The sequence below is a fragment of the Harpia harpyja genome, chromosome Z, assembly GCF_026419915.1.
Source record: "Harpia harpyja isolate bHarHar1 chromosome Z, bHarHar1 primary haplotype, whole genome shotgun sequence".
NCBI lineage: Eukaryota > Metazoa > Chordata > Aves > Accipitriformes > Accipitridae > Harpia > Harpia harpyja.
Genome location: NC_068969.1, coordinates 70,346,259 through 70,374,071, shown reverse-complemented (window position 1 = coordinate 70,374,071; position 27,813 = coordinate 70,346,259). Strand labels below are relative to the sequence as shown.

Sequence of the window (27,813 nt, the reverse complement as noted above, 5' to 3'; positions counted from 1 at the left end):
ATTTCCATTGATGCAAAACTGTTTATGATGTGTTGGATGAGGATGAAGCTAGAAAGGGCACTGTCTCATGAAATCAGTTTTATTTTGTAGCAAGCGTGCCCTGCATAGGTAAGTTCGGCATGAAAGCTGGGGGAGAAGCAGTGATTATGGTCAGGGCTTGGCGTAACGTGTAGAGGGTGCACCACATGCTGTCTTACGACGACGTGCCCAGGCCTATCTGCGCTCCCAGGTAGGGGGAGGAGGCGGTTGGGAGGCTGCCAGTGCTGTCCGAACTCCCACCTTTTGAAGTACCACGGGGAGTCTGATTTTGTTTTAAGGTCCTGTACTGAGGAGAAGATTAGTTTCAAGATGAGGTGGGATGTGCAGTGAGGTTACTGTAACAGGTGAAGGGTTAGCTTGCCAGGAATGGTCCGGCTAAAATCACAGCTGCAGTCGGCATTCTTGGGGTGATCATGTCTGAAGGGCTGAGTTTTTACAACGTGTGTTTGGGGTTACTGTGGCTGAAAGAGGGGGTGGGGATGTTTAGTCTGCGCCGTTGGCTGTCCCCGGTGAACGAACCCTGCTGGGTCTCCCGGTGTGTTTGCGCCGCTGGTCGTATTTATAAGCTTCAGAGGCAGCAAGAGGGCTCACAGCTCGCTCCAGGCGTTGCTGGCCGTGACCGACGCGGCCCCCCCAGTCACAGGGGTGCCTGCACATACGGTGTCCCGTCACGGGGGCTTAGCGGCAGCTGGGGAGCTCCATTCACCGGTTTTGCTGAACAAAGCGGCTCTCCAAGCGGAACTGCGGAACCCGTACGTCCGGCCGCAGCGCTGCCTTTGTAAGCCATCGGGAGCCTTACTGCACGTGCTCGCGGGGGTCCACCGACGGAGCGGCCACCACCGCCGTCTGGAGCGGAAAGGGGCAATTCAGCAACTTTGCGGGAATACCTGGCTAGTTTACGCAAGCGTGCGGGCCGCCTAAAGCGGAGCTGCCTTGGAGCTCCCAGTCCGGTGCGCTCCGTCGCTCGTTAAAGAGGGTTGTAGCAGAAGACACAGTCGCGTGGCAGCATCAGGTTATAAACTCTTACTACACAGCCCACCCAGACGCGCGTACAAATAGGCGGGGCGTCTGCCAAAGAACCGACGGGCCGACGGGCCAGCGCGCCGCGCCGCAGGTGACCCGGCGCTGGCCCGGCGGTGCCTGCCGGGAGCCGCGCCGCCGGCCAGGAGCCGGCGGTGGGCGGGAGCGGTTCTTGAATAATGCAGCCATGAATAATTAATCAGGCCGGAGGCCTGAGCGGCACACCGCATTGGTCAATGGTCCGTAATTGGCCGTGCCGGCGCTGCGGCCTGATTGGCCGTAGCCGCGAACCGGGGCCGGGACGGAGCCTAAAGCCGGGATTGGTTGCTGGCCCTTGCCGTTATTTGGCATTGGTCGCGCTCGTCGGCGGTAGGTGGGACCGGCGGCGTTGATAGGTGGTGGCTGCGGAGCGGCCGGGAGTTCCGAAGCCCGATTGGCTGTCGTGGCTCGGCGGAGGGTGGGGCAACGACAACGGAAACGGCAATAGTAATGGTGCGGCGGTTTGCCTAGCGTCGAGCCGGAGCGGCGGCCGTTTCTTGTCGCGCTCTCTCTCCCGCCGCGCTCGTCGGTCCGGCTATGCGCAGCGGCAGTGGCAGCCCCGGGGCCGCAGCGGCGGGGGCGCGGCGGCGGTCGTCCGCGGCGGCGATGAAAGGGCCGGTGGACAGCGCGGTGGCTGCCGTCATGCAGGAGAACTTCGGTTGCGCCGTCGCCAACCGCTTCTACCAGCTGCTGGACGACGAGTCGGACCCCTTCGACATCCTGCGCGAGGCCGAGCGCCGCCAGCAGCAGCGCAAGAAGCGCGACGAGGCGGCGACCGCCAGGAGAGCTGGTCCCGGCGGCAGGGCGGGCGGCGGCGGCGGCAAGAGAGAGTCCCAGAAGGAGCGCAAGCAGCTCGGGAACCCCTCGGTCGCCGGGGGGCCGCCGCAGCCCGGTACGCCGGCGGCGCCTCCTCAGCGGGGCGAGGCGAGGCGGGCGGGGGCGGCTGGGGGCGGGCGGCCCGGCCAGCCGGCTCTCCTGAGGCGTGAGGTCCCGGCGGCGCGGGGCCGGTGCGGGCAGCCCGGGGCCCGCGGCTCGGGTCGGCGCTGGCTCCGGGCTTGCCCTGTGCCTCCTGGCAGCCGTGGTGCGGCGTGCAGGTGCTTGTCGGGAGCAGGGTCAAAGCGGGGCTGAGAAAACCCCAGTTTATTGTCCTTTTTTGTCGTTGTGAATGCATACGCGAAGGTCCCCGGGGAGAAACCGGTGACAAGCGGAGCGTTGCTGCGGGTGGCCGGCGTTGGGCACGCTGCCGACGCGGTCTTGCGGAGCTCTGCCAGCCTGCGCGGGAGGCTTCAGCGGGGAAACGGGCATTCGGACGAGTAAATGAAAACTTCGGAAATAGTCGCGGGAGGCAACTGGGAGAGTATTAACTCTTCTGCTGCAGCATCTCTAGTTTTCATGCTGGTTTAGCGTCCCTGTTGCTGCAGTCCATTGCTTGTCACCCTGGCCGTTTTCCTTTGGTGTTTGACGCTTCCAGGCTTGCTTTCTTGGTCCTTGTGAGTCTTCTGGCACTCGCCTTCTTCAGGGTTATAACATGTCCGGGGACCTGCGCTTAGTTTGCCTTAAGCTTGTGTTGATGCCCAAACCTTTGAATAAAAGCCTATTTTCTGGGTGACCTCTAGCTTGGTGTTCAGGAATGGTCTAGGTTGTCAGCTGCTAGGTTTTGGTGCTAGATGTTGCTTGGGGGAACAGGGAGCCAGTTGGCTTTTGTATCAGAATGTCTGGCACGGTCCTCTTCCAAGCTGAAGGCTTTGCTGGGCTATAGGTCCTTGCATTTGGAAGCAGTTTTGCGAGTCTGATTGTTATTACTTACCTGGTATTGAGGTATTCAGGTTGCTGGATTCGGTATCTCAAGTATCGGAGAGCTGGCTGATGGTTTCCAAATATTGAGAATCTCTAGTTCTAGGCTCTTGAGTTGTTGTTGTAAATTCCCGTTCTCCTGCAGCGGGCAGTGAACCTTGCCACATTAACTATGCTGAGGATACTAATTGTCTCCTGTAGTAAAAGCTCCTGTTAAATTCACGGTAACTGAACTGCATGTTTTAATGCCGTAGGAAAGAGGTGTGGCCTTTGAATCGGGGTTATTGCTCCATGAAGTCGTTGGCAGTGCTACCGATTCTGTTGCTTAGACTTACAGTCTTACACTGCTGTAACAGCAATTATTTGACCCTGTGGAGCAGAGAATCTTTCAATGCCAAATATGCCATAGTTAATGAGCGTCTTTGTAGAGGATGATCTTAGCAAGTTGTCACTGACCCTTTGGACAGTTGTATGAAACTTATCTTTTGAGATTCCTCTGTGGTTGTTATGTGAGTTTGTCAGACATCTCTGCCTGTAAGACCAACACTCACACTAGTAAAAGGCTTATTTTATTTAAAGGATACTTTGTTGTGGTTATCAACAGAAGGCGAAGGAACCTGTTCAGTGAACAGCAAAGTCTCAAGTTTTGATGAAAAAGTTCTCGAACAAGAACTGGTGGTTATCAGTAACTTACCAGGAGCGTGGAAGTATGTGAAGAGCATCCTTTACCTCCTACTTGTCTATAAGTATCTTGAGCATGCAGGTTCTGAGTGTAACTCTGTGGTAATACACAGTGACCCCGTGGAGCGTCTTGGACTATTTTCTGCTACCGTGATATTAAGAAACCCAGTTTCTCATATGGAGACATCAGGCATGTGCACCTTATTTTAATTATTATTTTTTTAATTTTTATTTTATTATTTTAATTTCCTGCTAGTCTAAAATGGAGAAAAGACTGCTGGCGTATAGTAGCCTTTGCGAAAGTGAATTTTAAGAAAAGTTATTTGCTCTGAAAAATGCTGCACCTTCTTCTTTGAAGAAAGTGGCTATCCTGGATTTTGTGTGTGCTGTATGTTTATGTCTTGGGCTTGTGATGTAAGGACTGTAAATGTCTAGTGCTCAGGATGCTAAACCAGGGCAGAGAGTTGCAACTTGGTCCTGTCTGCATGCTCCTCCCTTGGATGTGCTGTCTTAGCAAGGCTGCTCTGAAGGACAGAGATCACTCTCTGACTTAGGGCAAATACAGTGATGGTGTAGCTGGCAAATATAAAGCAAAAGATTAAGGGGAATATCAGCTTAACAGTTGTGGCGGCTTGACCCTGGCTGGATGCTAGGTGCCCACCAAAGCCGTTCTATCACTCCCCCCTCCTCAGCTGGACAGGGGAGAGAAAAATGTAACAAAGGGCTTGTGGGTCGAGATAAGGACAGGAGAGATCACTCACCAATTACCGTCATGGGCAAAACAGACTCAACTTGGGGAAAATTAACTCAATTTATTACAAATCAACCAGAGTAGGGTAATGAGAAATAAAACCAAATCTCAAAACACCTTCCCTCCACTCCTCCCTTCTTCCCGGGCACAACTTCACTCCCAAATTCTCTACCTACCCCCCCCAGCGGCGCAGCGGGATGGGGAATGGGGTTTACGGTCAGTTCATCACACATTATCTCTGCCGCTTCATCCTCCTCAGGGGCAGGACTCATCACACTCTTCCCCTGCTCCAGCTTGAGGTCCCTCCCACAGGAGACAGTCCTCCACGAACTTCTCCAACATGGGTCATTCCCACGGGCTGCAGTTCTTCACAAACTGCTCCAGCATGGGTCCCTTCCACGGTGTGCAGTCCTTCAGGAGCACACTGCTCCAGCGTGGGTCCCCCACGGGGTCACAAGTCCTGCCAGAAAACCTGCTCCAGCATGGGCTCCTCTCTCCACAGGTCCTGCCAGGAGCCTGCTCCAGCGTGGGCTTCCCACGGGGTCACAGCCTCCTTCGGGCATCCACCTGCTCTGGTGTGGGGTCCTCCATGGGCTGCAGGTGGATATCTGCTCCACCGTGGACCTCCCTGGGCTGCAGGGGGACAGCCTGCCTCACCATGGTCTTTCCCATGGGCCGCAGGGGAATCTCTGCTCCGGCGCCTGGAGCATTTCCTCCCCCTCCTTCTTCACTGACTTCGGTGTCTGCAAAGGTGTTTCTCTTACATGTTCTCACTCCTCTCTCCAGCTGCCATTTCTGTCTGTCCCAGCAACTTTTTTGTCCTTCTTAAATATGTTATCACAGAGGCGCTAACACTGTCACTGATGGGCTCAGCCTTGGCCGGTGGCGAGTCTGTCTTAGAGCTGGTTGGTATTGGCACTGTCGGACACAGGGGAAGCTTCCAGCAGCTTCTCACAGAAGCCACCCCTGTAACCCCCACCCCCTGCTACCAAAACCTTGCCACACAAAGCCAATACAACAGTAAAAGATTAAGAGGACTGTCAGGTTAACGGTTGAGGTTGAGGATGAGTAACCACGTGGGAAGGTCCTCATACCAGCTCAATTTGGCATAAAGCTTCTAATGATAGATGCATTGCTAGAAGAGTGCACCTCTGTTTGGGGAAGTAAATAATATTGGTTAAAATTACTACGTTGTGAAACTAATGTCTAAACTTTTTTTTTTTTAAATAAAATTTAAAAGATTTTGTTTCCAGTCTTTTTCTTTGTGATTCCCCCCTGATTTTGGGCATAACTCCGTCTAATTTAATTTCACTGATTAGGAGTTAGACACCATAAAGAAGCATCTAGACCTGTCTGAAGAGCTGAATCAGAGTCTGGTATTATGGTTGGAAAGACAAAGTTCAGTCTGTATTGTACTAGTGTTCATAGAATCATCACATAACAGCCCAGCTTGGAAGGAACCTTGACGGATTGTCTGGTCCAGCCTTTCCTGGGAAGGGCAGCCTAGAAGAGATCATCTAGCACCCTGTCCCATCACATCTTGAAAATCTCCAGTGACAGGGACTCCACAATGTCCCTGGGGAGGTTGTTCCAGTGAATGATTGTTATCAGTTTCTTTCTGATACTGAGATGAAACCTCTCCTCGTGCAGCTTGTACCTGTTGCCCCTTGTCTTCTCCCTGTGGCTCCTTGTGAAGAGAGTGCCTCCATCCTCTTTGTAGCTGCCCTTCAAGTACTGGACTACTGTGATATGGCCCCCACCGAGCCTTCTCTTCTCCAGGGAGAAGAGACCTACCTCCTTCAGTCTTTCCGCGTAGGGCAGGCTCTGCAGCCCTTTGGTCATCTTCATGGCCCTCCTTTGGACCCCCTCCAGGCTGTTTTATCTAATTACTGTGGCATTTTGCTTGTTTGGGTTACAAAAAGTCTTGTTAAAAGTTTCACGATTTTTGTTTTATTATTGTATTATTTCTTGAGCATATTAAATAGAAAGACTTGAAGCAAGTCTAGTCTTCGATCTTGCAATATATAAAAAGCTTTACAGTAGTCTGAGAGACTTCTTTTGGTGTTATGTTTTGATGTTAGAGTGGAAGATTTACTCACAAAGTTCTGTAAGTCAACATTTTTTTTGTTCTTCACTGCCTTTTCCAGAGGAGTTTTTACTTAATTTCTGGAGATGTTTTCAATTTGAAACAAACCTCGTAAGAGGACTTTGCTGGATAATCCTGTTCTTTGACCTTTCAGATCGAAACTATTGTGAATTGACACAACTTTAAGGAGACTATTTTTTAATCTTTCTTTAAGGAGAAAATGGACTCCTATTTTATAGCCTGCCAAAACCTACACTTTTGACCTTAATGATGTACTTTTTCTCTTTTACTGACTGCGTTGTTTTGTGATTTTTATACTGTATGCTGAGGATTTGGGTAGAGGCTATTTGTAGGTATTACAGCTCTTATAATTGCACCACTTAATGTTAACTCAGTTCATTCTTAGCACAGTGGCCAAACTGCATTTGCCAGCTCTTTATTCAAAAGGCCCAGTTGCAGAGCTTGCATTCTTTGCTGGTCCAGGCAAATTAAATTTGTTGATCATGCAGTAATAAGGTCTGTTCTGTTGAAATCTCTAAACCTTTGTTACTAAAATCTCTAAAAGGTTTTCTTCTTTCATGTACATTTGATGACTCGTGTAACATTTAGATGTAGTTCCTGAATACTACATGTTTGAGTTTTTTAGCTACAGTTTTTAAGTTAATGTGGTACAGAATGTCTCTGGGGAATTTTATCTTATACTTGCTGCAATTTTCTTATTTTAAAATAATTTATTCTGATATCATTCTTTCAGCTACATAGTAATAAGGATTGTCCAGAGGAAAGCTGCAGTAGGCAATTCTGTAATTGAGTACTGGCACACATGAAAACAAAATAGCACAGAATAGAGTCTTAACTCCATATGTCTGTCTTTGGTGTGTTGCATGCAATAGCTGAAGCCTTTTTTTGTATTTTGGGATACTGTGGTATTATTCTGCAGATCATGTAATTAGCCATGCTTTAGTTCACAAAATTAATTGCTTGAAGTTTGGAATTAAAATCACATGGACACACACATGCAAAGGGGAGGAAGGAAGATTGTTTGTGTAGTCTTAAATTTGCTACACTCTGAAATACAGCAAAATAAGTCCCTGAGAGTGTGAACTGTCTTTTACTATTTCCAGTTATGCAGCTTTATTGTAAAGGAAGATAAGTTGTCCATCTATAGGTATTACTGTGTTACTGAGATGGTAATGAAATAATGTGTTTGCATGCAGCCATAGTTAATGACAGAGATCCTTGAATTATAGCACAATTTCTCCACTTGCCTTCATTCCAGACCAACCAGAGCAGTATTCCTCTTTGGTTTTTGTACTTCCTTCATTTCCTCTGAACTCCCATTAACTCGTTTCTTGAGGCTCAGATTTTTTAATTTAAACATGAGCTGTTAAGCTGAAAGCAGAGGAAAGAAGGGTCTCTTGGAGTAAGTGGAGAGATTTGAATTTAGGACCAGTGATTGTGCTGCTGTTAGCTTTGTTTTAACATCTACAAGGCAGTTGAAACTTGCCTGAAATGAAAAATTTGAAGCACAGTTTAAATTTCTTATTTTGTGTGTTTGTAGGTGGGTGGGAAGTCTGCTAAAAGAGCTGTGAGAGGGATAAATAACTGAAATTTGCTGGTACAAGGTTATTTAGCCCAGTAGAAGAAGAGTTGCAGGGCAATGACACGAATTACATACTGTAAATGAGCTATGAAATGACAGAGGAAATTCTCTATCAGTAAGTGTAAAGTAATATGTACGGGAGAACATGGATCCAGGCGGGGGGCAGCGTTGCAAGCTATACTGCAATGTGAAAGATTTTTCTAATTCAAACTATTGTAGTTTAGGAGAGGGAGCTTGGAGTCATTGGGAATGTTAAGAGTAGAACAGCAGGTCTATTTCCAGTTGCCATCTAGGAGAGAAGCAGTGTTGGGAATTACTGAGGTAGCAGTAGCAAAGAAAATAGAAAAGGAATTGTTATGCCTTTGAAGGAATCTCTCCTTCCCATGTCTTGAAGTGTGTCTGCTCTTTTGGTCACCTCAAAGATGATAAGACTAGAAAAAGCACACTAGAGTGACATGCATGATGAAACTTACAGAATGATTTATGTATTGGGAGAAATTTAAATTAAGGTTTTTGTTTTGAGAGGAGGTGTCTGCGGGTACAAATGGAGTGTATATAGAACTGCAGGTGAGACTTGAAGAAGGCAAAGAATATTTATTGTTTCTTTTTTTACAGAAATAAAGGGAGATAATTTCAGACAGACTTTGTGAAACAAGGAGAAAGAACGCTTTTTCTACAGACACTATAATTGGCCTGTGGCCCTTCTTGCTGTAGGGTGACGTTGATGTATCAAAGCATATATCTAATTGGACAGCAGTCTAGGTGAAGACATGGCAGCCCATCTGTGGATCTGTCCTCCATAAATCAATGCTTATAGTCTTTGATTCTAAGGGTAGATTGCCAGGTGGAAAGTATTTTGGTTTTTTCAAATACATGCGATAAGATATATAAGTCTTTCATCTGGCTACTATGGTAACTCTAATGTTCATACTAACTGAATCAAAACTACAGTCAGTTTGCCTTTGCTGTGTTCCCATGTGTGCTACTTGGGCAAAATAGAAATAATTCTTCATTTGGCACTTCTTCATCCCAGGCAAAATGCAGATTTGTGGAAATGGAAGTATTGATGGAATTGTCTCACTGGGTGTCCTGGTTTTGGCTGGAGAGAGTTAATTTTCATCTTAGTAGCTGGTACAGTGTGTTTTGGATTTAGTGTGAGAATAATGTTGACAACACACTGATGTTTTAGTTGTTGCTATGTAGTGCTTATCTTAAGTTAAGGATTTTTCAGTTTCCCATGCTCTGCCAGGTAGGTGCACAAGAAGCTGGGAGGGAGCACAGCCAGGACAGCTGACTCAAACTAGCCAAAGGGATATTCCATTCCATAGAATGTCATGCCCAGTATATAAACTGGGGGGAGTTGGCCGGGAGGGGTGGATTGCTGCCCCGGCACTGGTCAGCGAGTGGTGAGCAATTGCATTGTGCATCACTTGTCTTTTTCTTGGGTTTTATATTTAGAGGCATCCCTGCTCAAGGGGAGAGTTACTGGGCGTGCAGTCCAGTTGCCATCTGTGGAGAGCTCAAATTGGGCTTATCCAACAATCTGTCGTTGGTGAAAGATTTTATGTCAGAATACAAGGTTTCAGTGCTCTTTGCAGCAGTAACCTCCCTCAGCCCATGAATTGCGTGCCAGCTGCCACCCTCACCTGCCATGCTCCTTACGAAAGGGAATGGGGGAAACAAAGCAAGATTTCTGGTCTAGCTGGTAGTCACTGATAGCAGTTGCAACCTGGGCTCGTTGTGGTGTTTGTCTAAAGCCAGGGTTTGCTGCACAAAAACTAAAAATTAAAAAAAAAAGGTGCGAGCATGCTGTCTCAGTGGGGGCCAGTTAAGAGCCCACAAAATGTAGCAAACTATCTCTTCCCAAGCAAAAGTCCCACTTGCTTGAGGACACATGATATGGATAGGGAAACTTGGTGAAAGCTAGAGAACAACACTGCAAAGGCAGCTAGATTTTGCAGCATTGTTTTAAATCCATCTGTTAATCCATAGATATCCAGTGTCTGGGAAACCAGGCAATGCAGATCTTAAAAATACAACTTCTGCTTTCCCAGTTGTCAGTTCTGTGATACATGCTTATGAAAAACACTTTTCTAGAAAGCCTATCTAAATGCTGCAGTATAAACGAAACTAATACTGATAGTAAAGTATTGTTGTGGGGAAAGTGAAAACTACTTAAGTACATTAGCTCTGTATGATTTAGGGTTTTAACAATGGCTCGTAAAACTGGGCTTTTTTCTTTAGTAATGTCTAGTTCTAATACCTGGTAATTTTAGTATTTACAGATGTCTTTCTCTGTAATAATAGCTGAGCTGCTGCTTCTGGGGAAAAAAAAAAAAAAAGGCTGTGTCCATTGAAACAGTTTAAGCATCAGATTTCTTTTCCGATTCCTCAGTTTAGAAAGTAGTGTGACAGGCAACTCAGCCGACAGACTGCGCTGCTGCAGTAACCTTCCAGGGAAGTGGTGGTGAGGTGAGCAACAGAGGGCAACATCTTCAGCTGAATACAGATGACAGATGTAACTATAAGACACAGAAAAACCACCTTAAAAAGAGGCTAAACTCGGTAGCTAGGAACGAGCAGTCTTCAGTTTTCAGCATGATGTTCATAAGACCTCAAGTAGATGGTCCACACAATTCCAGAGCTTTTTTTTGTGGTTTTGAAGAAAACCTGCATACCAGTCTATATATGCAAACAAGCAGACAAAATTGGGGTGTACTTGGAGAGGTAATTAACAAGCATTCAAAGCATAGTCCAGTTCTTTTTAAGTGAAAGCTATTATGGCAGCGCTACACAAGATTGCTCATGTTTTGGTTTGGTTTGTTGGTTTGGTTTTTTTTTTCCCAAAGGGTAGGTGGCCCTTCAGCTCCTTAAGTAAAAATGAGTCTGCATTGGGACAGACGTATGGCAGAGGATTAAAATTGGATAGCTTATGCTATCACTGCTGCCAGGCTCCAGTTTAGTTTGCCTTTATATGCAGAGCTGAAAGTTTTGCTGGTATTTGAACTGATTCACGAGCAGGTCACAAGCTTCTGCCCTAAGGGTGACTTGGCTTATTAGAGAGGTGTAGTTGCTGCATACCATTTTAATCCATGGCTGCATGCCTGTCAAACCAGTTAAAAATGTTTTTATACAGGTAATAAGTGCTGCAAATAATCTTCCTAGTATTTAAAATCCATCTGCAGTAATTATAGCCACCTGTTAGAATCAAAGTGAAATAGCCTTGCACTGAAATCAGAGTAGAGCTGACTGCTTTGTCTAGCATGGTCAGTGCTAGTGACATGTAATACACTGGCATATCTGGCAAGAAGACTTGTTTTAAAGTACTTTTAAGTGGTACTTAAAAGGTGAAATTGAGGTTAATACTAAGTACATAGAGAAGGTGGTCTCTGACTACTGCATTCTTGCAAAGTTAATCTGTTTAGAATAACTGATGTTTCTCATAGCCAGTGAGAGGCTCAAAAATAGATAAAAATGCACTGTTGTATTGCAGTTGCGCATTCAGATTCAAACAAAATGAGTAAAAATGAGGTCAGAAATGAGTAGTCACTTTTTCCACGGCAAGATTCCAATTTGGAATTAACACTTGTATAGTTGGCGGTGTAGTTGAGATGTGCATAGAGCAGACATGTTTCACAACAAGAGGTACAATTCTGTATTATTTATAATTTTGCTTTTTATTAAAGCATCCTGTTTTGAAAATCTTACTCAGAAACTGATTTCAAAAGTTGTCCTTTATCCAGAGATAACGTCATAATTTGGGGGATACAAATATGCTTGCTGCTCTAAGGATTGAGCTACTCCAAACCTTAAGAAGAGAGAATTACTGGAATATATTATGTCAAGTGGTTTGTAGTTTAAAGAAAACCAAAGCTAGGGTTGCTTCTGCAGCACAGATAGAACTATCTTTGTACAGATACGACTGTCCTTACTGCATAACAAAAAGCTTTATTTACAACTCTTCTACCACCAAGTGGATAGTTCTTTGAAGTTTTCTTTTCAAAAATGATGTTACAGACTTCATGTTTGCCACCTAAGCTTTGATCAGAGATCTTATACAGGCATTTCTATGGAGCTATGAATTAATTTGTATCTTAATATTGTGACATAGAATAGGCTTTTTTTCACTTTATGTGCTAGCAACAGAGGCACACTAGCCAGGACTGTCACTTGTCCACTAACCTGAGTTCAGTAACTTGCTCAGCATTGCACAGGTGCTTCTTGTGAAAAGGATAGCTCAGTTTTGTTGGTCTGAGACCAGTGTTTCTGTAGTTCCTCACTCGATTGACTTAAACCAACATCTTTTTCAGCCAATAGTGTAAGTATAGGGGCCTAGCAGACAGAAGGCTTGCTTGCTTCTAGGGAACTTTGTCTTAAATAGAGCACAGAATTTGGGAAAATGAGGAAGGAAGCACATAATGAACTTCAATCTTATGCTAGATGTATATGGGTTGAGTTTATAACCTCAGTTTATTCTCTCTTATAATGCACAATTTCTCTGCATTGACCCTGCCCAACCTGCTCCTCCTTAACTCCCGCAATGGCTGAATAAAGCCCCAAAAAGCTTAAATGCATTTTATCTTGGAATATGTTGACATTTGAGAATCAGTTAGTAGTGTTGGAGCCGTTGTAGTTACTGCTTGGGTTTCTGCCACTTAAACTCAATGACTTGTAGTGTTGGTGAATGGTCCTCTCCTCCATAGAACAGTAACAGAAGGAGGTGACCCTCTTCTGGTTGTTGGATACCATAGCTGTGAGCTTTAAGTAGAGGTGCAGGCTCAGACTTCTAAATTCAGCTCATGTGGCAGGAGGTGTGTTGTCCTCATGATCAACAACTAATGCCTATCTCTAATGGTCCTCCGCTTTCCTCCACCTTCATTGCTCTTGCAGCCGTCTTGCAATTCACGTTTTCCATTGAAGCTTCTCTTCCTTGTCCTGTAGTACACTAGAAAGATCTTTGAGAGAACATGAGACAAACAGTTTGTTCTCCATTTCAGTGACTTAATGTGAGCAAAATAAGATTTTTCTTTATCCTGTCTTTTCCGGAAATGTCTGAGCTGTGTCAACACCCATAGTATTTTTGCCTGTGACATGTTCATCAATACAGAAGGGAAAGTAAGTAGATGTCTTTAAAACAGTGTCTGGCAACATTAAGTGCTTTTAATATTTTGGTGGACCTGGGGTGGGAGAGGGTGAAGCAGAAGACTGTAAGGTGTAATCCACTCAGTCAGTAGTTTGGTAAGTGAAATTCAGCTGTTATTAACCTGTTAGTAATCTATGCGTGTGTGTTTGTGTAGGCCAGAAGCGAGCACCCAAGGCAGGAGAACAGCAAGGGTTCAGTAACAGACGACTAGAGGTGAAACAAGACAAAACTGAAGGGAGACCATCTTTCAGGGAGTACCGTACCTATGAAACAGAAAGACAAGCGGAATTCACAGTGGAAAGGTATGTATCATACAGGGAAAAGTAAGGTGCCTCATGGAGGGTCTGCACATGGGTGGGAAGGGAAAGACCTAACCTTCTTAAAACAGATCTAGTAGCCAGATGTGACTTGAAGGCATGGTTGCATTATTAGTGTGTAGATTTGTTGCCAGACAACTTAGTTCATGCCCGTCAGAGCTGTAATTTCAGCTTCCTCACACATTGATTTGGTGCAGTTTTGTTAAATGTTAGAAATGTAAGGCGAAACTGAAAAGTGTAAAGATCTGAAAACGTAACTCTTAGTCTGCAACATAGATGTTCATTTCTGAGCTTGTGTACCAAGCTTTGCAGAACATGTGGTGCCGGTTCCAAGTTGAATGAATTTTACTGCTCGAATTGAAAATAAACCTTTGTCATACTATTTACTACATATCAATTTTGCTTTCTTTATAAGTACTAGAAAATTCCACCTAAACCTTTAATGCTTGAGAGCGTGGCTGTTCTTACTTTAGATCGCAATAGTTGGTATTTAACAAGTTCCCTGAAATTTTTAGTAGTTGCATATAAATCTGGGTTTAGACAGTGCAGCTATTGCCTGATAAAGTTGCTGAAGATTTGACAGTTTTATAATGTTCTATTTAGCTTCTCTAATGTTTTCAGTGTTATCAGTAAACAGCTGAACTTTCTATAACTTTCTATTCCTGTTATCTGTAATAATTCCCCGAGTTTAGTTTATGTCCATTCTTAATGACAAAACTAAAACAACCGTACTGCATGCTGTGTCAAGATGAAGTCTAAAAATTGTACAGTAGCTCTCACATACTGATGTCTCTCACAGCTGCACAAATGCAACCTTACAAATTTCTTTTCTCCTTGTTAACTGTTCTGTAGGAACAAAAATCTGACTAGAAATCTTCTTTTTAGACCAACTGAAAGATTAGACCACGGAAGGCCAATAAGAGGTCGTGGTGGAGGAAGAGGTGGAGTGCGAGGTAGAGGAAGAGGTGGTGGAATAAATAGAAGTTTTGATGGCTCTGATCAAAGAGGAAAACAGGAATTTGAAAGACGTGGGAATGATAAAACGTAAGTGTTCTGTGTGCTGCTTCTTACTTGGTGTACAAGTAAACAATAGTCAGCACTGCAGTTGTATCTCTAAAGTATTCTGTTCCCTTCTTCTATATCCAAGTTGGCTGGCAAAAAGTCAATACTGATTGTAGTTTGAGGTCCTAATGGAAAAAACCTCTTAATCTCAGAAAACCCTGTTTCTCCTTCTAGAAGAATGAAAGCAGATGACAAAAAGGGTGGAGGTGGAGCTCGCAACTGGGGAACAGTTAAAGATGATACCAGGTACAACACATACTTGTGCCCTCCATAAATCATCATTTTGCATGGCCCACCTTAGATCACCATTTTCTGTTCATCAGTTTCATGTCCATTTTGAGCTTTATAAGCCTTGCTTTCTAGTAATTATTGTGACGAACATAGTTTTACAGTTTTCTGAACTTGTCTCCTTCATGCTGGTGAGATTAAATTGTAGCAAAGGCATGGTGATGTTTCTTCAGTTAAGACTGCCAAACTCTTTTAACTGGGGCCAAGTTGTTTTTTAACTGAAATAAGTTATGACTTTTCTCAATAGTCATGTAATTGGGACTCTGGTATTTAATGGCATTGCTACAAAATGCCGATTAAAAGATTGAAACTCTGTTAGTGGGCTTAAAGTCCAGTCTCTTTCTCAAGTTTAATGGATCATTTCTAAATTGCAAAGCTGTAATACAATTGAGTGTGGCTCTGGAGGTAATATTTAGCAGACTCTACCACTGAAATACATTTTAAAGTGCACAGGAGGATTAGTAACAGCATGTGATGGCTTATGAATGGTCAGATTAAAAAAAAAATTGGGAATTTTCAATTCAATTCTGTATTTCTCATATTGTTTTCTGTTCAGATTTGCAAAAAGCTCACTGGAACTGTTGGCTTTTGTGCATTCTTTGCACCTAGCAATATGCTACACTTTGCAGTAGCTTTTGTTCTCATGTACATCTAGAACTCTTTAACTGCAGGCTGATAAAGGACAGAGAAAAGGCAGCGCTTTGAACTTACAGCAAACTTTGGCCATGTACACACTAATTCACAGAAGTGAATTATTTTTAAAACTTGGATCATGGATTCAGGCAATCTGGCTAAAAGGTTGAAAAATACAGCCTTGATGGGTAATAATTTTGGGACTTGATATTCCAAATTCTTCTGAAAAGTTGTACTAACTACTGTCTCTTCTATAACATTTCATACTAAAAGTAAAAGATTGGTTAGTGTCCTGGTTTTGGCTGGGAGAGAGTTAATTTTCTTCTTAGTAGCTGGTACAGTGTGTTTTGGATTTAGTGTGAGGATAATGTTGACAACACACTGATGTTTTAGTTGTTGCTATGTAGTGCTTATCCTAAGTTAAGGATTTTTCAGTTTGCCATACTCTGCCAGCAAGCAGGTACGTGCACAAGAAGTTGGGAGGGAACACAGCCAGGACAGCTGACCCGAACTAGCCAAAGGGATATTCCATACCATGTGATATCATGCCCAGTACATAAACTGGGGGGAGTTGTCCAGGAGGGGCAGATCGCTGCTCAGGCATTGGTCTGCAGGTGGTGAGCAATTACATTGTGCATCACTTGTCTTTTTTTTTTTTTTTAATTCCTTTTCATTACTATTATTATTGTTATTATTACATTTTTATTATTGTTGATAGTATTATATGTTATTTTACTTTAGTTATTAAATCGTTCCTATCTCAACCCATGAGTTTTACTTTTTTTTCTACTTTCCTCCCCATCCCACTGGGTGGGGGGAGGAGTGAGCGAGTGGCTGTGTGGTCCTTAATTGCTGGCTGGGGTTAAACCATGACAGTCAGGTACTCTGTTTTTTCAAAACAAAGGATCAGCTAGGTTAACATAGTTTTAAGCTGATAGCACAAAACTAGCTGACTAAAGGCACAAAACTAGCTTCTGTAGGATGTCAGGGAAGGTTGTGTGAACTTCATAAAATACAAGAAACCTAAGATCCCTTATATTTATTCTCCCTAGTTAATTTTTTTTTAGTTCAGTAGCATCCGAGGATATAAACACGAGATACCAACGCTTTCTTGTGATGTGGTGTGTGTGGTGGAAGAGACATTGAATTGGAGTTGTCTAAACTCTAAAAGCATGTCTGTGCCTTAATTGTCTCAATGATGCATGGAAGCTAGAAGGTGTAACTTTAAATATATATGCTTACCAGTGGAATGAAAGTAAGTATGCTACTGCTCTCATTTAACAGTGAAAAAATGTCTGTGTTACAGAAAATATGAACTTGGAGTATGAATTTTACCATTTTAGTAGTTGAAAAGAAACAAAAAGGCAAACCCAAATATCAGTGATATACTGTAATCAAGTACTGGTATTTAGTATTCACAATTGAATGCTTTTCACTTTTTTTGATTAAAAGTATCTAGAAGTCGGATTTTCCTAACACTTTTCATTTTGTTAGTTGCTCAACTAGTCACTTAGTAGATCTAGTTTCTGCTTATGATCCTAGAGTTTTTCCCCTCTATTTTTTCCCCCTTCCAAGGAATTCTGGAAAAAAAGTGATGTATTGTTCTGCAAGGTTTTTTTCCAGTGTGACCCATGAAGACTTTGTGGTTTTTTTGTTTACTGTTTTAGTGGGATGGAACAGACTGCTCCTATGGAAGAGACTGCAGAAAGAGCTGAGCAGCCAGGGGCATCTGAAGGAGAGCCTCGGAACAAGTATAGTCTGACTAAAATATTTTCTTTACAAATGCAAAGAAAACAATTGACTGTTACTGGTATACTTGTATTGGGAGGTACACTTGAAATGTGAACTGTGAAGTTTTGCTAGTGCACATATTTAAAAATAGAAAAGCTTTGTCTGTATTTGTGAGTCAAGAAAATCCATCCCTAATTCTGACTAAAGCTTGGTTTATACAGCTGCAGATTGCATTTAATTGCCCAGTGGTGCTTACATTCCTAAGATTTGGTGGTAATTGAAGGAGAAGCTACATATTGTCTGTTACCTTTTTAACTAGTCTAATTTATAAAAACTACCCTACTTTTTGAAGTTCTCTGAGAAAAAGGTATTCAAAGTGCCTATGCGATCAATTAAAATACACTAAGATAAAATTCTCTAAGTCAGTATTCATCAATCACTAATTCCATGCAGTTGTCATCTCTTCATGAAGGACCTCTGTAGACCTTGAAAAACTTGCTGGAAATGGTCTTGCAGTGAGCCTTAGAAGTGGAGAAATTGAGAGAGAAATCTGCCCCTTGTGTTCTGGATTTCATTCTGATCAGTCTCCAGTGAGAATTTACTTCACAGCAAATAAACACTTACTTAAGAAAAAGTAACTGGACAATCTTGTCCAAGTAAGAGACTTTAAAGAATAATCAAATAGCTTATGGTGAAATCTTCTAATGAATGAAAGAGGGTCAGTGCAATATGTCAGCCTTCTCTTCTGTTGCTCTGAAGTCTTTTTTACCTAATGATGCAGCTCCAGTTATTGGTGGCCTTGGTTCATTTCTTAATTATAAAACTGACTAGACTACAAAACCTGTTTTATATGTTTGGGTTGTATAACCCTGTAAGAAGTTGAGTTGATATAGCTTTGATTCTTTTAATTTTAAATTAGCTTTTAGTATGTATCTAGAGGTGTCTATAGATAGGGAAGTCTGTCTCTGAAATTGAATGACTATGATTGGATTTCCAGAAAACTGTTTCTAGACTAACTTAAATCAGATGGGTAGTATAGATAAACTGTCAAAAATTCAGTTTTTGACAGAGAACAGTTATTCAGCTTTTTTTGTCAACCACTGGTACGCTTACTTGTTTCAGACTTGTATTTGTTTCTACTCCAATTCAAGCTCTTTTTAAGTGTGTCCTGACATCAGTTGCTTGTAGAGGGTAAGGCATGAGAAGTATATGTTGTAGTGGAAAAGGCATCTGACAGAATATGCCAGTTGTCTTTAATTCTTTTCCCTTTCTCAGAGATCATTAGGTATTTGGTCAGACTGTGAACCTTTCTGGAAATTTTATTCCTCTTCATGTTTTTAAAAAAAGCTTCATTTAGGAATAGTCCACTGAAATCTGTAAGATTCAAAAAAGCAAATAACCTACAAGTACAAAATTCTGCATTGTATACTCTTTTCAGTGCAGTAAATATTGTCCGGAAGACTTAAATATCTGTATACAAAATATGAATTACATATACCTCATTGCACTTACCTGTGGGCGTAGTATCAGCTTGGTGACTCTGGGTTTTAAAACAGAAGAGGAGACATGCGAATAGTGCCTAGGTAATTAGAGATGGCTGTATGGCATACACCCTAGCAAGGTGGAATTATTTTTGTTGTTCTTTTAATATTTAAAAGCAAAAGCTGGTGGGGTATGGTTTTCAGGCTTTGGGATGTATTTTAAGGTCTTGTATGCTTAGGTTGCCCCTGCTCTCCAGAATTGCTGTCTTCTGGCAGGTAACACACCAGCAAAAGATTGTAGCTAGGCTACCTTCTGCTTTCGCTACAGCCGCAATATTGAGGGTGTTGGGGGGTGTGTTTGCTTAAGCTACTGCTAGGGTTGTTCTCATTTTGACCCTTAATTGCAGCGACTCCAAGGAATCCATTTCTTTTCTACTGCCTTATTGCAGTTGTGTGTTTGTATTGAGGAAAAGTTGGAAAACTTGGGTTTGTTTCTTCTCCTTCTCTTTCCTGTTGTTACTTTTTTTTTTTTTTCCTTTTAAATGGAAACAGTATTCCTGGAAGTTGGCAATAATCTGTCTGCGTGGAGATACTGTATAGCTTTCTGGGGTGGTACTGGCTAATTTCAATGCAACTCTGGAAAGGCTTCTATAGGCTTCTGTAACTTACGGAGTCTTGCCTTCAGGACTGTGTCCACATTGCTGTTCTTGAGCTTCCATTTGCGAAGTATTGCAGGACAAGAGTTTCTTTGATACTTCTTGATACAAGTTATTTCTTTCCATGTCTGCAAATTTCCTTGAGTGTATCAACAATATCTGTCTCTCCTTATAGCATCCCAAACTGCATGCTAATAGTGGGGTTTTTTTTGCTGCAAGTAGTAAGTATAAAATACACAAGTACTACAGCAGTATAAGCTTTCCTCACAGCTGCTTTCTGTTGAACTTGTCTTCGCAGTCTGAACAATGTAACACACTCATGTTGACTGGTAATTCAAATGAATGATTTTATTCAGTATGACACATAGTCTCATCAGTTCCTATCAAAGGTATTTGCAGAGTTAGTATTTATTCTGTGGGGTTTTCTTCCTTTTCCTTACACAGGACTTTATTCCTTTTTGGTGGAGCTCTGTATTCTTCTGGTCATTTAATAGGAAGCTTTCAAAATTTGTCTTCATGTTTGCTGAGCTATTTACCTCTCTTGTTTGGGGTTGTGGTGTTTGGTTGTTTTTTTGGTTTGTTTTTTTTTTTTAAATAGTGACATAGAGCTTTCCATAGACCAGGCCAGATCTTCATAAGTATTTAGTTCGGTGTTTTTCTTCTATAGTTAACTTGTGCAGTTGTCGCTTGGTCTTACCTTGTTTAACTTTCTGAATTTTGCTATAACTGGTGGTAACGCTCCTGTAAATTATGTTTAATAGGAAAGATTCATGTCATTGATTTCTTGATAAAAGCTAAATAAAAATTTGCTTTGTGCAGCTGAATAATACAAAAACTGATCTGAAAAAGACCCACTATCATAATTTTTAATGATACAAAAATAATCAGCTGAATAACTGAGCTGAACGCCGTTCTTTTCTATTTGCATTTCTCCTGCATATTAATATGTTCACGTAGAGCAGTTCCTGCAAGAAAGGTATGCACAGTAAACAAGGCATAGTGGGAGGGTTATACTCATGCATTGAAAACACTGAAGCAGTACAAACCATTACTGAAGGCTCCCATTTGGTGTTTTGGTATGTACTTGCATTGTGAATTCAGTTTGTTCATGTCCAGAGGCTGCGCTTAGGTGTCTGGCAATATTTTGTAAGTGTGATTGTTGGTGTGCCAAGGAGCTTATTATCTTGATTAATGAAAATGCTCACCAAGCAGTTACTAAAAATGGGTGAGGTTAGAAGGTAGAAAGTAATGCACAGAGTGCACTTCCATGCAGGCTTGGTGCCCAAAATAACCTGCTACAATCGAGTCTCTGTCCAAAATGTGATATGCAGGTTCCTGTTGCTGTGCTTCACTAATAGGAGGTGTTCTGCTTGAGAGTCTAGGCATCCTAAAACAAATTTGTAGTGCTAATAACCTGCCAGTTGAAACCATCCTTTGGAGTAAAAATCAAACTGTACTTTGCCATTGAAAAAACCAAACATTTGCAGTGTAAATCTACCAGTATTTCCTGTAGAACAGGCAAGCAGTTGTTTTTGATAGATGTGTACTTTTCAAAGCAATACTTGTGATTTGCTTTTCTGAGAGGTCAATTTGCTGTGTAGTGAAATGTCCTTGTGTTGTCTTATGATCATAGAAATTTAGACCTGAAAGGGGCCTTGCTGACCCAAGGCATGACCAACTATAACTGTGCCACTTCTCCTACCTGTCTAGTTGATTTTAATGTCCTGTACTGATAGAGATTTCACTGTCGCTTGATTGTCTTTCCGATACTTTGAAAATAGAAACTGCTGTGGTTTGGTTTTTTTTTTTGATCCTGAGTGTCTTGCCTTAAGATCGTGGATATGCAAAATTTTCTTTCTTTTTTAGCGTTATGTATGTTTCCTCCTCAGCATCTCTTTAAAGGCTTCCCATGTAGATCACGTGTTTTAGACCTCATACCTGTCTTGAAGTTCTATTCTGGACTTTCTTCCTGTTCCCACGTAGAAGACATTACTTAGTTGAGACCTTGTTCCACCCTACCAGCAGTGACATCTGTTCCAAACAAAACTGTTGATGTCTCTCCTTATAGTAGTATGCTGTTGCAGAAGGGACAAATGCTGTTGATTTAAAGTTAAGCTTGACTGGGTTACCTGCAATACTCTTGCATGGTTTGGGGCGTTGGGATCCCTCCATCAGAGCTTCTGCCTTGCTAGTGGTTCTTTCTGTGTTTGAGTAGCTGATACTTTTGCCTGAGAGTATATATTTCTGCTTGTCCTTTGGACTTTCTGGGGGTGGTTGTTTTGGTTGTTTGTTTTCAAATCACTCACTTGGTTGCTTTAGCATCCATACCACTGGTCAGCTCTTAAGTATTCTTGAACACTTGCGCTATTGCCCTTTTCTTTTGCAAGTTTTGTGCCATAGAAAATGCAGTAAATGTATTATGTATTACACTGTGGATAACTGCACAGAGCTGGCCTTAAAGGTCCACTCAAATACTTGTTTTTCTTTTGCAAATTCAAAGACTGATAGCTACTTTTCAAGTACTTGTTGCAATCAGTTCTGTATCTTTCTACAGCTAGTGCCAAGGACTGAAACAGTGTCTCCCTAATGTGGTGAAAACTTAATGGGAGAGGAGGACAAAAGACTTCCTAAAGTTCAGATACGCAATTTACTGATTTTGTCCTGACGTAGTGGCTTAGGAAGAAATTAAACCAATTTAATAGAGCCACTTTTTATTAGTTTACTTCCTCTTTTTTCCTTCCTCTGGGTGCTTGCAGCTAGTCTTCTTTTTCCAGCACCTATTCCCCAAACTGAAGCTTCAGATAATTGATCAAAAATTATCTGGCTACTTACTCTTGAGGACAACAAATTGAAATGTTTGTGGTGCAGTTGGTTCTTACACATGGAACAGTATCTGTTGGTGTTTTTCCAGAAGCAGCTGCGTCTTACACCAGTATCCTTTTTATTTAACTCAATAAACGGGTTAATTTTTTTTCTTAACAGTCTTTCTAATATAGTTTCAGATCGTCTTAATCAGTATGGAACTACAAGCTGCTTACCAGTCTTTTAACCTCTAACTTCGGGTTGCTATAGCTGGAATTTTCAAGATAACAAGGCATGAAGACGTGTCAGAGGGTAGGCATGTAGTACAGGACTTGCATATTTTTATTTTTCTGTGAAGTGCATTTAAAACTGTGTTCATCCTAGAACCAAAATTAAGGGCTGTCTTACTGTTCAGTTCTGCTTCTACCTGTCATATGCTGGGTGCTTCAGGAAATTATTGTATAATTTTGACTGGCAAGAAATAGAATGGTTCTCTGCAAGATCAAGTAGGAAGAGGGAGCAGGCCTGTTCCTATATAGGCTAGTTCTAAATGTACAGAACACTCCCAACATATGTGTGTGTTCTCACAGGGTGCTTGTACAACTTCAAAACCAAAATGCACAGTTCACTGAGTATTATTTGACTCTGCATCTTTCCATGATAAAATAGATTTCCAACTTACAACTAATCAACTGTATATTTACATCGGAAAAATCATCAGCTTTTGGTAGAAGAAGACTTGCAACTGCGATTGAGTGAGGAAAAACAAATCCACAGTTCTCCCACCAGAAGGGACCTAATTAAAGGGTTTTCTGGAAAAATTGATGTTAGGGAAGTACTTGACCAACTTCGACTGCTATTGCAATAACAGTTTTGTGTGGGAGAAGGGAGAAATGGTTTCTCAAGTGTCTGGGAGTAATCAGTGCAGGTTTTCCTGTAGTTCATGATATTTGATTTGTTTCCGCAGCAAACAATTATGGTGATGAAGTGAGTTTTGCTCCCTGCGTGTGATGCTGCTTAGTAGGGAATAGCTTTCTGCAAATATCAGGAAAAGGTACACCTGTAGTGTACCCTAATAGCAGCTGGTCCTGGGCAAGTCAGTCCTGGTCAGCCTCAGAAAAGTGTCAGAGGAGTAGTCAAGCAGTGATGAGTGGAGAAAAATCTTCAGTTTTGTCTTGTGTATCTTCTCTTATGAATACAGACATAAAACCTTGGACTTCTGTCTTTATAGTTCAAGAATATGCAAGGCAGACTCCAATGTACTCCATATGTTTTCCTTGAACATACCATAATTATTGTACTTTGTGACAAATTAAAACTGGACTAGGTTTAATCTGGTTTTGCCAGGTGATAAATATTGTCTCCTTGCGTGCTACTACATCTGACAAAAGAAATCAAAGAAGCATCTTGTGAAATTAACAAAGGAAATGTTAATTGCCTAGAAGATCTCATGGTGTGATCGTCATGTCTTTTTGATGACTGAAAGCTGCACTGAAACATGAATCCATCTCATATTGTCATCCTGCAGTATGAGTCAATAAAACCATGCAACTGGGGTGTTCTAAAACTGCTTGGTATGCTTTTTTTACTATGGCTGTATTTGCTAGGAGTAGATCCACTATTAAACAGTAGGGTTGAGAATATATGCCAGATCAAAAGACAGACTGGTTTTGTCTAGAATCTGAAGTGCTTGAACTTACAATGAGACTGGATAAATACCAGAACTTACTAGAGGAGGCTGGAGAGAGCATTTGTTCATACAACTAATTTCAAACAGGCCATAAGTATATTTTCCAACTTACATTAATGTAAAACTTGCACATCAAGTTACTGTGGAGTAAGTGAAATTGAGGGTAGTAATTTGGTGAGGAAACATTCCAAATGTTTTGTTTAGTATCCTTGCTTTAGAGATTAGTGTTCTTGTTCATCCTGGCATGTTGCAAGCTAATGGTTTTTACTTTACAACTATAAACCTTTAGAGTTGCTGAAGGAGAGCCAATGGAAGAAGTAGTTCAAGAAATGACGTTAGATGAGTGGAAAAATCTTCAGCAACAGAATCGACCAAAGCCTGAATTCAACATCCGGAAGCCAGAATCCACTGTTCCTTCCAAAGCAGTGGTGATTCACAAGTCAAAATATAGCGATGATGTAAGCATTGCCTCAGGAATTCTGTGAACTCTGCTTTATGCCAGGGTTAGGAAACTGTCTCTATTCTTTTTCTACTAGTTTTAGTATAATCTGAACAGACTAGAATTCAGTATCTAAGCTTTGTTACTGTAATGACATAAGTGCCCCCAAACTTGCTTTAAACTTACCATCTGTTCATTTCCTTCTCTCAGATCATCACCCTTATTTTGTATGCAAATATGTAATATATCAAGTTGTTCTACCTTATGGCTCAGTCTTAGCAATATAAAACCGTGTCCTAGCTGCTGCTGCCTATGTAGATTTCTGGTAATGCTGCTAGAGAAACTTGGTTTACTAAACACTTCTTATCCTAGGTTTGAATCCTATTTAGCTGACTTGCCAGTATACACTTGCATGTATATATTAAATGCGGGTTTTGGCATCTGTTAGTCTGGATGCTAAGTGTCCTATTTCTCATCTGTGCTGGATCCCAGCTTTCATTGTGCACTTGGAATATATGAAAATATATATATATTTTTTTTTTTATTTTTTTAGTTTTAGGGTCCTGCTTCTTAGAATTAACTCTGGAGACCTTGGTGTGTTGTAATGTGCTTCCCCCCCGCCCTTTTCCCTAACTTTTATTCCACGATATTACTGGGATTGACACATCAGGGAAAACTTCTAGTTTATTGATACGACGGTGAGAGAGGTGAAGCTTCTTTCACAGATTCTTGCTTACTTACATTTCACATTGTGGGGGTCACAGAACTATGTGCATATAATCGTAGTCTAGCATGATGGAATTTTGATCCTTAAAGTCTGCATGCACGTATGAATACACATATTATCCTTTGTGTACTTGTAATATTAACATCAAAACTTGCAGCTTTTTAAGCCTTAATCACTTTAAGTCATTGAGCGCTTCCAGGGACAGACACTAATACTGAAGTGGCCTGCGTCCTTTTTAGTATGACTTTTGGTGGTCACAGTTGCTATTATCCCCTCTTCCTTTTCTGAGGGAGATGGTGGTAGTGGTGAGGAGAACATCTTTCACAAGCTCTGAAGAGAGTATGCAAGTGTGTGAAGAGTGCATGCAAGTTTCTGTTCTTTTTGCCCGTAAAGTTTCTTGGCTGGCAGTATCAAGGGACTTTGTCAAAATGAACATAGAATAGGAGGTACAGGAACTGCATAACATGGACAAGTCAAATCCCTGTGTTAGACATTGAATAAAGTAAGTGATTCATCACTGTATGGGATGAGTTTACATATATGTTATCATTACTACAGTGCACATTAAAATTGTGATGGGAAATAGTCTTACATCCACTAGCTACTAGGAATACACAGAGTTAAAACAACAGTAATCTCATAGCTGCAGACAAATAGATAATAGATTGGTTAGTAGCTAAATACTGTGCTTTACTATGGCCTTTTAACCATTACTTGAATTGTAGGAGTAAGTAGCTTAAGCCTGATTCTCAAGTCACTTAGAAAACCTCATAGATGATATTTCTGAAAAACCTCTTCAGTGTTACAGAGCTGGTACAGAAGATTTTGTTGCCAGGACTCTCTGAGCCAGCAAAGAACTATCCCAGGCATCTGGGAAACTGCAATTGCTTCACCTCTGTTAAATCCCTGTGCAGGTTAAGGCCTGTCTTCTATTCTGGATGTCATCTTGATTTATCTGCTGCTTAGTCTGTAATACAAGTGTACATGTGTATATGTATCAGGGAGGGGAGAAGGCTGTACATGGAAGCTATAGGCTTTAACCAGATCTTCTTTTTAGTTGCAAAAAGAAGACTTTGAAGATGATTTTCATGTCTTTCGAAGACCAGTGAATGACATAACATCTCAGCTGGATATTAATTTTGGGAGTCTTCCTCGCCCTGGCCGTGGATCAAGAGGAGCACGAGGTGGTCGTGGTCGTGGCAGACAAGCTGAGGGGGCAGGACCTCGACCAGAAGTAGTGGTAAATGGTTTTTATGGTTTTTGTTGTTGTTTGCTTGGGGTTTGGTTTTTTTTTTTTTGGTTGTTCAGGGGGGGGGGGGGTGTCCCACCCCCTTTTGCATACAATTACTGATTTCTGTAGTGACAGTCTTATTTCTAATTCCTGCCTCGTAGTATGTTGGCCTGGTTATTTTGAGTTCATGACCCATATCATGTTCCTTAAAATAAATACTGGTTCAGGCTCACAACTCTTAACACACAAATTTCAAAAGGTCGGATTACTAGTTGCTGTAATGGTAACTAGAGGAAAGGGTGCAATGAAGATTTGTTCCTGCAATGAGTTTTTATATAAATTGGGAAGTAATTTAAATGACTAAAAGCTTGTATCCCTTACAAAACATTTCAGTGTAGTACAGTAATAGTACTTTGATTACTGAGAGTGAGATCAGTAAATCTGGGATCCCACCATTCTGTATGAAGACAGAATCCTACAGAATGATACAACTGTTCAATATAACCATTAAAAAGTATTTGCTCACTGAAAAATGACATCTTTATTCTATATACTAACTGAAGGTCTCAGTTTACCTCTGTCTAGTATGAGTAAAATACTTTAAGGCTGGGAATGTAGAGTGATACGGAAGTGATTTGATGCATGTTTCATCTGAATGAAAAAGGCTCTTTATAATAACAGAGCATAGAGTTTAAAACTACAATCCAATAAGTGCAGTAGCCTTAGAATGTAAAAAGATAATAATGTTGCTTCTAAAAACAGTATTTTGGGTGAGATTGCTTTACTTTTTTTCTTTACTTCAGTACTGCAGAACTTGTGATCTTCTGGTCCTCCCTAGGCAGTAGATCAGCATTATAAATACATTGACACTGAGGAAATTATACTAGTCATAACTTCTGAGATAAATGCTTAGCATTTCTGTGATAGTGATGGATACAAAGCATTTAACTTGAATAGAATGAACACTTTTCAGAGTAAAATTCATAAACATAGCTGTCAGGTGGTTTTGAAATGCATTCATTTTTATAAAGCTTCCTTTCTTACTTGATAGGTGCAGCTTGTTGCTCCAAATCCTGATGATCCTGAGGATTTTCCAGCGTTAGCTTGAAGAACTGTCATGAATGGTGGTATCTCAAAGTAGCTTTGGTGCAACTGTGAAGAGACCAGTTTTATGCTGGTGTGGATAAAGAAAGTCGGTTTCTACTTGAAAAGCTGTTTGGGTGTTTGGTGTGGAATGGTTGCAGCCCTCTGCTAATGGAGTTGGGTTCTGGAGATACCAGTGGACTGAGATACTTGTCACAGGTTCCAGTGTCTGCCTCCATTTGTGAAAACTGTGTGAAGGCTTGCAGTACTTCACTACAATGCTTCAAATGAAGTTCACGAGTACAGTGTTTAAAAATGTGTATATAGAGATTATATCGAGTTCTCCATGACACCATGGTGAAATGTGAACCGTACAATACAGTCTGCAGTTGGGACTCTATTTCACTGTACATTTGAAAGCCGCTTTCCCTGTTTCTTTGAGTGAAGTGTGTATTTCACACAGTCACAAGCTGCAGTTCTTCAGAGTTTGGCAAATAAAAGAAAGTGCTTATTGGTT

The 27,813-nt window shown here is 41.7% G+C and overlaps 1 protein-coding gene across 5 annotated transcripts; it reads left to right on the top strand.

Annotated features, from left to right (window-relative positions):
- The first annotated feature begins 1,531 nt into the window (after positions 1–1,531).
- Positions 1,532–27,813, top strand: HABP4 (hyaluronan binding protein 4). Of its 5 annotated transcripts, none has more exons than XM_052777853.1 (8): positions 1,532–1,990; positions 13,311–13,458; positions 14,359–14,517; positions 14,710–14,781; positions 17,124–17,207; positions 24,106–24,274; positions 26,040–26,222; positions 27,265–27,813. In XM_052777853.1, exons 1-8 carry the CDS (start codon positions 1,636–1,638, stop codon positions 27,319–27,321), a joined length of 1,227 nt encoding a protein of 408 aa, XP_052633813.1. In that variant the 5' UTR covers positions 1,532–1,635; the 3' UTR covers positions 27,322–27,813. The 5 variants fall into 5 exon arrangements, with proteins under 5 accessions (XP_052633813.1, XP_052633812.1, XP_052633811.1 ...); XM_052777852.1 differs by having other exon boundaries at positions 14,326–14,517; positions 26,040–26,198; XM_052777851.1 differs by having other exon boundaries at positions 14,326–14,517.